At 32.7% G+C, this 12,571-nt stretch overlaps 1 protein-coding gene across 2 annotated transcripts in view; it reads right to left on the bottom strand.

Moving 5' to 3' along the window:
• The window catches only part of CNTNAP5 (contactin associated protein family member 5), a 728,931-nt gene that overhangs the window by 348,720 nt on the left and 367,640 nt on the right, over positions 1 to 12,571 (bottom strand). For both annotated transcript variants that reach the window (XM_039876503.1, XM_039876504.1), the window contains exon 7: positions 5,709 to 5,852. In XM_039876503.1, the coding sequence (XP_039732437.1) occupies positions 5,709 to 5,852 (144 nt within the window). The remainder of the gene's footprint in view (positions 1 to 5,708; positions 5,853 to 12,571) is intronic.

Genomic DNA, 12,571 nt, shown 5'->3' with positions numbered 1-12,571 from the left:
AACCATTTTCTTTTTTTTCCTCTTCTATTAAAGACAAAGTAAATTAACATGAGCTTTTCTACTCTGCTCTTCTTTCAAATTAAAAAAAACAACAACATGTTTTAAGAACTACAATGAAGTAAGTGAGTGAAACCCCAGTCAATTGCAAACAATCATATTACCCCCTTGCCTCTGAGAGAGGGGATATAACACTCAGAAAGGAGAGCTCAAAGAAAACATAATTTTTCATGTAGTGGAAGATATGAAATTAATCATTTTCAGGAAACTAGCAGGACAATATAATGTTCTTATGTTATTTATATAATAATCTACATTACAGTCACTTTACACACATTTCAATGGGCCGTTCACTTTCTGAGTGTTTATTGTATAGCGGTATATTAGCATAGGATGAAAGATTTGAGAAAGAATAGTGAGGTATTTTTTATGTCTATTTTAAGCTCTTAGTTTTACTGCATTATGGTATGTGGAGGATCATCTTGCAGTCACATCAAGCTATAAAGATTAAATCAAATTATCCCCCATGGAATAGCTGCTAAATCTTCAGGGAATGGGCAGGTCCCACAAGAAAGGAATGACAAATGGCAATGGGGATGCTTATTGAATGAAGCCTGCTGGAGAGGTTTGTGCTAGATGAAGCCAAGGCAAGTGTTCCCGTGAGCTTCAAATCATATCTTGTAATTTATGGACATTATCATATACTCACTGCCTGATTTGTTGATTCCTTGGGTCTCCTGCTAGACTTTAAATTCCCAAGACTCAATAACTGTGAGAGAATCTGTGAACACTAGAAAAGGACCAAAGCACCATCCCTTTCAAAAGCCCTTACTTAGCACAGCAGTGACTTAATGACTTGGTGCAAAGCTGATTTTGTAGCCGATGTGTCTTTGGGGAAACATTAAGCCTGACTAGAGGAATAAAAGACTTCGTACTTGTAATTAAGAGTGCAAACCATTTTTTTCCACATGGAATTCTAAAGGCAAAAAAAAAAAACAAAAAACAGACTAGGGGTGTGTGTGTGTATGCATGTGTATGTGTGTATAGTGATATGAATTCTCACTTAAGGTGACGAAAGCAAGTTGAAAGAAAAATAATGTTTTTTTCTCTTTAAATTGTAAAGGTTAAAACTAAAATTTTTTTTACCTGCAAAGTAGAACAGTTTTCTTGAGATTTTTTTCCAAATACATTAGTGCTAAATGAATTTTTCATGCTTCATATCTACATTACCACCAATTACACTCCGAGGGATAAAGTATGCTAGCAAAGTTTTAGGAAACTTGCTAAGTGCTGTACTAGTTTAAAATCAACGTAACATTTATTACAGTTTTACTCAATGATTCTCTCAGAAAAGGAGATAATGAAGGCTGCCAATATTTAGAAATTCATGTTTTTTTCTTCTTGTTCTCCTTTATTTCTCCTTTTCTGCTCTGTGTACTCAGTGACTTATCTAATATATCTCATTATTAAAGATATTTTCTAACACATAATATGTATGGAGACTTCCTTTGTGAATGTTACCATAAGAATCTTATTTATAGCTAATGCTTAGGCTTCTACACTTTCTGTTTATGAACAATGGAAGTGAGTGATGTTTACTAAGCTCCTTCTTTTTCAACTTGCTATGTCATCTCTTAGCACAATAGCAGGTCATGCTGCTCTGATTTTCAGATGTGTTGATGGTCATAACATTAATCTAAGCTAAATTCCTAATAGTGTATGATCCCATCATGTCAGCAGATTAAACTCAATTAAACTGGTATATTATAAAATATTTCTTGAAAATAACATTGGAGAATAGATGGGCATGGGTATACTTTACATGGCTCAAATTTCCTGACTTAGACTCAAGAAAAATGTCAGCAGCAAGCTAGCCCTTAGTTTAATCAGGAAATGAGCTAACTAAGCACGCATGGATAGGTTAATTGTCATGAGCCAAGGAATTGGTAAGTAATGTCACTAGATGTCCTAGAACCAGAGTCCGTGGACTAACCCCTTCTTAGCACCACTGTCACTCTTCAGAACTAAGAATCAGACAGCATACAACTTTTAAAATTATGAAAACCTTTAACCCAAGTCTGATTTCCCTCAAGCAAGCCTGCCTAACAACTTGGAATCCAAAAGCCACTTTAAAAAGGTGTTAAAATATTTATAAAATATAAAATAGCCATTATAGCTTACACATTTCAGGGGAATATGAACATCAAAGTCATTTAAATTCTATAGATTGTCCAGTTAATCCAATGACCAGATTGCAAAGAGAATCAGGTTTTGTTTGTCATTGATGGGAGGTGGAGAGGGTGAAGGAGGGCAGGAGCTACTCTTGTCAGGGTCGTAAGAGAATGTCAGTTTAAGGGACTTCTGCTTCTGGGGAGATGATGTAGTGTGGGTTTCCTTATTTCTACCACTAAGTACAACTAAAAAACCCTGGACATTATGTATAAAACAAATCTAAGAAGATTCTGAATGATGGAGAGAAGAAAGTGAGTATATATAAGGATTTTGAGATCTATGGAATAACAGTGGTGAGTTCCCTAGATTTTCTTTTTGCCTTATATATCCTGGATTTGTTGCTGAAGAAGCCAGAAACTCAGAGATCAAATGATGCAGACAAAGAAGAAATTCCCCATTAGAATCTTGCAGTCTCTATCCGGAAGACCAGGAAAGGGGCAGCTTAGTAAGTCAGAACACCTTTAGACAATAACTGCTCTATGTCAGCAAAGCATTAGTAGAAAAAACTATGGTCCCACTGCTATCCAGCAACGCTATAACTAGATGCCTAGACTCCCTTAGTCGGGATGGTGGCAGAGAAGACTAAGTAGGGATTCTCGACTTTAATTCTTGTCAGAAATTAAGAAGCCACTCCCTATAGTATCAATGGTAACCACATGTCTAGTAGAGCCTCAATTTCTACCCCTACTCAATATTAATGAAGAACCCCACGCATATTCTGAAGGTACGGCGTCAGAGATGACTTAGTGGAGAGTCAGAACTTTTATTGCAGTCCATAGATAATGAGGGTACCACCACACAAACATTCTGATGTCAGTGGAGGTCACATGGGGAACAGGAATGAGGCCTTCTTCCCTATCCCAGCAAGGGAGGAATTATGAAGAACTAGTGGGAAGCCTAATACCTAGTTCTAATAGTAATGAGAAGCTCTCTACCTTTGGGTACCAATGGAAGCTGAATGAGAAACCTGGATTCTACCCCCACCTAGCAATATTGAGGCAAATATTCCTTTTTCCCTATTGGAATAATGTCAGAACAAGACAGATAAAACACAAGGTTTAAATAAGATTCATTATAACATGATATCTAAAATGTCCAGGTTACAATAAACAAAAAAAAAAGTCCTCTTATACTAAGGAACAGGAAGATCTCAAGTTGAATAAAAAGGGGCAATCAATGAATGCCAACACTGAGATGAAACAGATATTAGAATAAACGGACAGATATTTTTAAGTATCCATTATAACAAAACACCTTCAAGGAATAATTATACATCTGAGACAAGAAAACAGAAAGTCTCAATAAAAAACAAAGTTAAAGCAAAGAAATAGAAGATGTAAAGAAGAACCAAATAATTTTTTTTGAACTGAAAAATACAATATCAGACTTAAAAAAGAATGACTGGATATAGTAACAGAATGAAGGAAAAAAGAAAAAAAAATTAATGTACTTGAAACTAAAATAGAAAGTACCCAATTTAAAAAAAAAAAAAAAAAAAACAGGCAAAATAGACAAAGCAGAAAAAAAAGTGGATCAGGGATCTATAGAATTATAATAAAATATCTAGTATTCATATCTGTGGAATTCAGAAAGAAAATGAGAAAGAGTGAAGGTCTAAAAAATGCTCAATTACATGGCTGAATCCTCAATTTTGGTGAAAGAAATAAGCACACACATTCAAGAAACTAATTGAAAGCCAAACAGGATAAACAAAAGGAAATGCAAACCATATAGTTAAATGTCTGAATACTAAAGACAAAGATAAGATCTTAAAAGCAGTGAGAGAAATAACATTTTATCTATATGGGAAATATTTTTAAGTAGCAGTGGATTTGTCACTAGAAACCACTGAGGCCGGAAAACATGGCCCAACATTTTTCAAGTGCTGAAGGAAAACTGCCAATCCAGAATCTTATGTTCAGGGGACATATCTTTCAAGAATAAAGAGTTATCAAGACATTATAAGATGAAGGAAAAATAAGAGAATTTGTCACCGATACACACCTAAAAAGAACGACTATAAGAAGTTCTTTAAACATAAAGGAAATAATGCAAGAAGGTATGTAAGAAAATTAGGAAGGAAAGAAGAGAAAAGAACAATAAATGAAAGTATGAGTAGATACAATATACTTTCCTTCTCTTGTGTTTACTAAATTACATTTGATATTTGCAAGAAAAACACTAATATAATTATAAATACATGGAGAGGAATAATAATTAAGATAATTATATAATAAACAGAAAAATGTAAAGGAACATAAAAGAGGTACAGTTTCTATACTTCACTAAAATTGGCAAAATACCACTAAACTGTGATGTCGTGTGTATGTAACATAATACCTAAATAAACCACTGACTAAAGCTGTGCACATTCAAACACTAGATATATCATCATAGAAATTTACAAATCATTAAAAAAAATACAAGAATGTGGAGAAAAAAAGAATAATGAAAAACAGAAAACAGAAAAATAAACACCACACATGCATTTGAGCCCTAACACATTGATAACTTTAAATTTAAATGTAAATGATGAATACAATAAATTAAAAGACAGAAATTGACATACTGAATTTTTTAAAATAACTATACTATTTATTGTCTATAAGAAACTCCCTTCAAATATAATGATATAGAAAGGTTAAAGGAAAAAGAATGAAAAAAAGATATATCATGCAAGCATTAATCAAAAGAAAGCAAAAATGGTTATCTTAATTTCAGCTGAAGTAAATTTCAGAGGAAAGTTATCATAGACAGAGAACATTATATGTTGATAAAATAGCCAATCCATGGGGAAGACATAACAAACTTCACTGATTATATATCAAACAATAGAGCTGTAAAATATAGAAAGCAAAAACTGATAGAACTAGAAGGAAAAATAGACAATTATAGTTAGATATATCAACAGCATTATTGAGCATCAATTATGTGCAAGGCAGTCTGCTAGGTAATGTAAATGCACTAGTGAAAAATTAAAACACAGTCCTATCCTTTATGAAACACATGGTCTATTGGGGGAGACAAATATTAATTAATTAAAAAATATTTAATTTGCCAGCATGATAAATGCTGCACAGGAAATCTCAAAAACGTCAAACATTTAACCTCTTAATCAAAATGCCCTATTTTAAATGTCAACAACAAGAATACAAATTCAAAATTCCCATGCTATAGAATTTAATATAATCTGTGATTCTCTTGTTACATTTCCCAGAGGTAATAGAGTCTTGTCAGCACAGTGCAGACTGCGAACCTTACCCACAGCTGCCTCACAATTCACAGCCCGGAATATGGGCTTCTCTAGGTACCTTTAATGCAATTCACACTGACCCAGACCCTGTGCTTCTTCTCACTTTCCAATTCATCTGAGAGGCTGATAGGACCTCCAAAAGTATAGTATAAACATATTATGAAGAGGTACCAGGGGTGGGATGGGTAAAGTAAGAAACCGTCAAGCTGTAAAGATGTCGACTTACCACAATATAAATCTGATGCTTTCGTCTTTTAGCCAGGTCAATTATGTTTATTCCATTGTAGTAAAGGTTTTCCATACATCCGTGAAAGTTTTTCTTTAAAAATGTCCCAGGTTTTCCTGGTACTGGAATTCCTCCAAAACTAAGCTTTAAGAGGAGTGGCGGGGGGGTGGGGAAAAAACAAAAAACAAACAAACAAAAACCTTATTCGCTCTGAAGAAACGAACAGAATGTAAGCAAGTAAATTTCAGTAGATTCAATTATATACATGAGCCAAGTGGCTCAACTAATTATAGATGCCATTCGATTGCACATTTAAAAGGATACTGATTAGCCCACATAAAAATAACTATAATCGATTGTCTTTTAAGAGTTTACAACGTTATTCACTTCCTTTCTGAACCTTTTTAATACTAAATAAAACAGTAATTTAGAGGAGAGGTAAATAAAAAACATCAACATCTTTATATTTATCTTTGATGCAAACCTCTGAGAGAATATGGCCAAATTAAAGCCAAAAAAACAATAAAGTATACCTACTTTCGGCTACAGAGAGACTAGAGTAGAAGCCTGCACTATACCCCCCCCCCCAAAAAGCCTATATGCACAGTTTTTCCCAGATTATATTTTATAAAGATGATAAATAAAAAAAATATATAAAAATAGCTCAGTTCTTTTAAATAAAATAATCAAGAATCAATACAACGGAATCTTACTTAGTTGTCAATAGAGGTACTAAGCATTTGTGATAAAATGGGATATGAAAGTAATGTTTCCTAAAATATGCAACAGTTATAATGGGTATAAAGTAAGATGTAGACAGTAAGAGTTGTGTTTACAATGTGACTTGGAGGAAGTACTCTGAAACCATTAATGGTGTTTGTCTCTGGAAAGGATATGAGATATTATTTTTCTTTACCACTTTTCTTTTCATTGAAAATTATTACAAATGACTTTTGCAATGAAAATATTATTTTAAACAAACCAGATCTCTTATGAATATTCTTGCTATTATACATATAAACTAAAAAAAAAGCAACAGTTTCTGTAAATCATGTTTCTCTCTATACTATTTGGTGAGGAAGCCAGTTTTTCTTCACTGCTTTGAAATGTCACCTTCAGCATATACTTAAACTATATCAAAGTATGGGTATGTTTCAGGAGGATGTGTTTCCCCAACCAAGATGTCTTTATAGATGAATTGCTAACTGATATACCAAAGCCTACTGCCTGATGTCTATTTTTTTTCCTGTAAATTCCACGCTAATTAAAAAAATATTTATTTATACATTGTCATATATAATAATTATTATTATTACTGCTGCCCACTTTTATTTACCATTGTTTTACTCTATTAAGAGAATTATTTGATATTATTGCTTATTTTGTTTTAAAGTTTATTTCGGAATAATTGTATTTAAAAGAGCCTGCTGAAATTTTGATTGAGAATTTCTTATTTCCATTAACAAATTTACTTAGAGAAGAATGAATATTTGTGAAATATTTCATCTTCTTACACAACGATCCAGTGTCTTTTCCTATTTTCAAAATATTTTCTGTAAAGCCATTTATCTAAGGTTAACATTTTATTTCCCTAGGTCACATATTCATCTTTGAATTAATTCCTGAGAATTTCATGCTTCAAAAAATTTTCATTGTAAATTAATTATTTTAATCGATTAAACATTTTATCATATAAAATAATTACCCATCCTGTTGTTTTCTCTATCCAGGTACTTTTATATTAAATAATACACTTTTAGGTAATTTTATTGTACTTTTAAGGGAATTATCATATGACATATTTAAAACACTTCACTCTTTTCTATATTGATCTTTTATACTTTTTTTTTCTTATTTCATTAATCTGGTCAAAACTTTCTAAAACTTAGCAAAACTTTTTAAACAGTATTAAATAAATATGATATACAACTTTTTAAAAAAAGATAGTACTTTTAATATATTTTCTAAGAACATATAATGCTGATTTTGATTCTACATCACATTAAAGAGGTATCTATTGCCACTTTACACTTATTTGCTTATTTATTTGTTTGTTTGAAATGAGAAATTAATCCTCAGTTTTATCTATTGGCTTTTCAAAAATCCATGTGAAAGAACACGGGGTATTTTATGTTTAATCTACTGCTTAGTTGAATTATATTAATAGATCATAAGTTAATAGATTCTTTGACCCACACGTGTATTCCATTTACTTTAAAATACATGTGCCATATTTTAAGTAGTAAAAAGTTTAAGATTTTGTTTTCTTCTTTTTTCAGATATTTATATCAACTTAAGATTATTTGTCTCAGAGATAAACTAAAGAAGTTTTATCTTTAATTCTATTTAAGAAAAACTCAAAATTTTGAGATATACTCTGCAAAAGTAAAACAACAAAAATCATTAATTCACAAATATTTGTAAAATATTTCTTTGATAACTCACAAGATCTTCCTCATTGATTTATTCTAGTATTCAAATATTTTCAATTTGATTCATTGATATTAAAAAGATCAATTTCTGTTTTGTAAATTGCATAAATCAAATGTGTAATGTAAAATTATAATTAAATATTTGTTAATTTTATGTATGATTTAAAACTATCTTTTAGAGCAGTTTTAGGTTCATAGCAAAATTGAGAGGATGACACAAAGGTTCCCTATAGACCCTCTGTCCTCACACATGCATAGCTTTCCTCATTATTGATATTCCTCACTGGAGTGGCACATTTGTTACAATTGGTGAAGCTACATTGACATGTTATAATCACACGAAGTCCATAGTTCACATCATATTTCACTCTTGGTGTTGTACATTCTATGGATTTGAATAAAAGTATAATGCTATGTATCCACCATTATTATATCATATAGAATAGTTTCATTGCACTAAAAATCCTCTGTGTTCTGGTAATTCATCCCTCCCTGCTGACCCCATCCCTGGCAACCATTGATCTTTTTACAGTATCCATAGTTTTGTCTTTTACAGAATGCCACACAGTTGTAATCATATAGTATATTACCATTTTGTATTAGATTCTGTCACTTACTAATATGAATTTAAGTTTTTTAAGCCATGTCTTTTCATGGCTTGATAGCTCATTTCTTTTTAGTGCTATATAATTTTTCATTGTGTGGATGTACCACAGTTTACTTATTCATTCACCTACCGAAGGACATCTTCGTTGCTTCCAAATTTGGCAGCTATAAATAAGGCTGCTATAAACATCTGTGTGCATATTTTTGTGAATGTAAATTTGTACTCATTTTTATGATTTTAAATATATAATAATAATAATTTGATTCTTCTCATTTTTATGTTGGCCAGCTTCCTCAATTTATAAAAAATACTTTTAACACTCCACTTTATTCAGTCGCGATTTATAAAAATATTTGTCACAGGGCAATATTTTTTAAAAAAGGGAAGAAATAAACTCTTTCAAATAGCAAAAGCAGTGTTTGAAAGACTTCAGGTAGGGAGTTTTTTAAAGAAGTCAAGTAGTACAAAAGATACTGTATATTACCAAATTGCAATTTTCCATCACATTAAGGAGAACAAAACATCTTTCTAGTTTGGGTAGAGGATGTTTGGAGAAGTTTGATGAAGACAAGAGTAGAGATAGATAGCAGTGTGGACCTGCTCTTTGGTTCCCTCTGGGAGATTGAAACCTGATAAGATTTGGGTGAATGTGGATAGAGGTCACAGAGATTTTGGAAAACACAGAGAGTTCTTTATCCTCTAATTTTAATAACAGTGATGGTTGTAAGCCTAATAGAGATGCCTTAAGTTCATACTGGCCCCAGAACAAAACTTTGCTGGAAGGAAGACAGATTAGCAATAGCTAAAGGAAGTGGCAACATAAAAGTGTGTGAATGTTGCTTTAGAATGTCTTGGTTACTTCAGCATAGTATGAGGTAGGCTACTGAGGACCCCCTCCTCACCAACCTGTGAGAGCATGGTGGGAAAATATGAGTGAACCAAGGCTCTCAGTAAATGCGTAAAGAACTGGTAATTGGTCATTTTTAGCATCATATTTGTATTGAGAGAGAAAGAAAAAAAAGAGAGAGAGGGATCATTCTCTATTTTCAATGCTTTTTTTTTTTTTCAAATTTAGGAAAGCTAGTAATTACACAATTGAACATAAAATTCTGTATTACTTCCTCTTCAAGGAGCAGGATTAGCTTCTCAGGTCCAAGTCATTATGCATCTTCTTATTCAGTCATCAATGTTTTGTGCTTGTTTGATTTCCTAAATTTCTATTTTAAAATTATGGGAGTTCTTTTTCAGTTACTTTAATTGTGTTGTATAAACTTTTATTTTTATTGCCTCACATATCACTATTGTATTTAGAATTACACATGTATATTCTTTAACCTTTAATTAGTGCCTTAGATTAATCTTTGTTATTAAGCCAAACCTGATTATATTCTGTGAACTTCTCCATTCAATAATTTCATTGTCTAGGATGCTGGTGATGACTTTTGCCTTTCTATTCAGATCCTGGCATATATCATCATGGAGCAGGTATTAATAATATTGAATACAGATTATATTTCAGCCTGTATCATCCGTATGAAGTTGTCCAAAGGCCTTCAGTACACAGATCACAGAGCTAGAAAACCAGCTGCCATTCGATTATGGGCTTATCTATTGATTGATGGCTTAAATTTGCCATAGGCTTCTAACCAAAATTTCTTATATTACCAAGAGATTTTTTCAGTTAATATTAATCAAAACTCTTTACTTTTTATTCTATTATCAACTCCCAGAAACAATTGCAAAAGTCAGTTCTAATTTTTTTGGTAGAAATCCAATTCACTAAGTAATTGTTGAGCCGCTACTTTCTGTGAGGCAGGATACAAGACCCTGTGATGGAATTAAGAGTAAATCACACACCATTTCTTTCTTCTAGAAATGTGGGTCTCATCGCTAAGGCAAATACATGTGATTTATGGGAAATATATTTTGATTGTCCGAATGTCCTTGGTACCTAGATAAAATCTCCCAAAACTCTTGAAATTTTCTGAGTGATGAGAGCAGTGGGAACATCTTTTGTTATAACATTTGGTCTCTTGTCCTCAGTTCTTGACAATGTTTTAAAGCCATAAAGTTTAAATGAGTGTATTGTTATTCATAACAAGCCCCTTTACACCACAACTGTGTTTATGTTAATGAGGTGAATTTTAGAAAGAAACTAAGGATAGGGCTGATATCCAGGGGAACCAATGAAGACAAAACCATATTAATTTTTGAATATTTAATCAAGAGGTATAATTTAAACATAATAGACTCAACAAATATTTGTTGAATTTCATCAAAGAACACTAACATTAACAATTTTCTTCTAACACGGTTTTTCCCTTATTGTCCTTCTTTTTGTCCATTTAGCTCTTATTTTCCTCATTCGTTTGCTCTTGGTAAATTGCATGGTGACTTTCACTGGTGTTAGTGGTCAAAGGAGAAAAAACAGACTTCACATTGTAAAGTTTACTCTCAGTCTCAGTGTCTCAAGTAACATAGTCTATTCAGTAACAGTAACCTGTTGGGTTCACTGGTGTCACAGGTGGGCTCCAACTGGATGAAAGCCTTGAGAAAGCCTGCTTTGATGTTAAATGCATGAGGTCACAGAACTTGCTACACTCTCTTTCTTTGATCTCATCCCCCTCTTTTCTCTAGCATTTGCTTGTCTCTTTCAATCTTTGATGTTACTTCATGGCAATGAGTTCATCCTCCTTATTGGCTTTTTCTCTGTCCTTGTTTAAATTTGGGACTCTTTCTGTTCTGAAGATTCCTTTCTCTGTCTGACTTGCATTCCTTACACTTCTGAAATTTCTCATTTGTCAATATCTGTCTCACTTTTGCTTTGATAGTCCTCTTTGTAATGGAACAGATATGTGAAAAGGATCCAAAAGACTCTTCTTTAAAACTACTTAAAACCTTCAAAACTTGCACTGACTTAGTGTCTGTTGAGCCAAATAGAGAGTTCATGGCCCTTCTGGAGGAATGCTGTCAAAGGTTGATTAATTTCTGCCATTTCAAATGAGGCCAGAAATCCCAATGTTCTTGTGAAATCTCTTGATTTTTAAATATTAGCATGAATTAAAATGATTTAAAAAGCAACCTTGATCTCAGCAACATTTCTCGTTGATATCAAGTGCTTATCAATGACCATGCTTCCCATGTAATGTCTTAGGTACATGCAAGGAAGCCTTGATTTCAACAGCCCCTTTTGTTAATAGCGAGTGTGTTTGTGCACATGCTTCTCATCTAATCTTCAGGTCCACACCTGCTCTATCTGCCCTAGTATTGGCTTCCAGCCCAAGCCCAGCTCTTGCCCCTTACACTTCGATTATATTTTGCTTCAACACTCTCTCTCTCAAAAGGTTTTATTTTAGTAATAACAGTGGCATTTACTGATTAGTTTTATACATTGAACATTCTGCTTAGACCTTAATTTCACAATTTTTTCTCTAACTTTTAAGTTGGATATTATTTTCTCCAATTTAAAGCTAAAACATACAAACAAAATAAAAACAAACAAATAAAAAACGTGATGGCATACAGAGATTTAGCAGCTTGGCCAAGGCCATTCAGCCAAAAGGTAGAGTTGGAACTTTAAGATCTTCAGTCTAGAGCCCCATCTCCTACCCATTATACAAACTGCCTTGCCACTACTGTCTTCAAGTTCTGGTTTCATAAAGTAAATCTCTCAGTAAATCAGGCCCCAGGCTAAGGTAAACAATGTCTAGTTTACCTGAAACTTTCCCATTTTTAAAGCTGAAAGTCTCACATCTCCAGAATCCCCTTAGTCTTGGACAAACAGTGAGACATATCATTTGGTAAGTTTTCTGCATTTCCTTGAG

Source organism: Pteropus medius, unplaced genomic scaffold (genome assembly GCF_902729225.1).
Source record: "Pteropus medius unplaced genomic scaffold, Ma_sr-lr_union100, whole genome shotgun sequence".
NCBI lineage: Eukaryota > Metazoa > Chordata > Mammalia > Chiroptera > Pteropodidae > Pteropus > Pteropus medius.
This window is presented reverse-complemented; position numbering and strand designations above follow the sequence as displayed.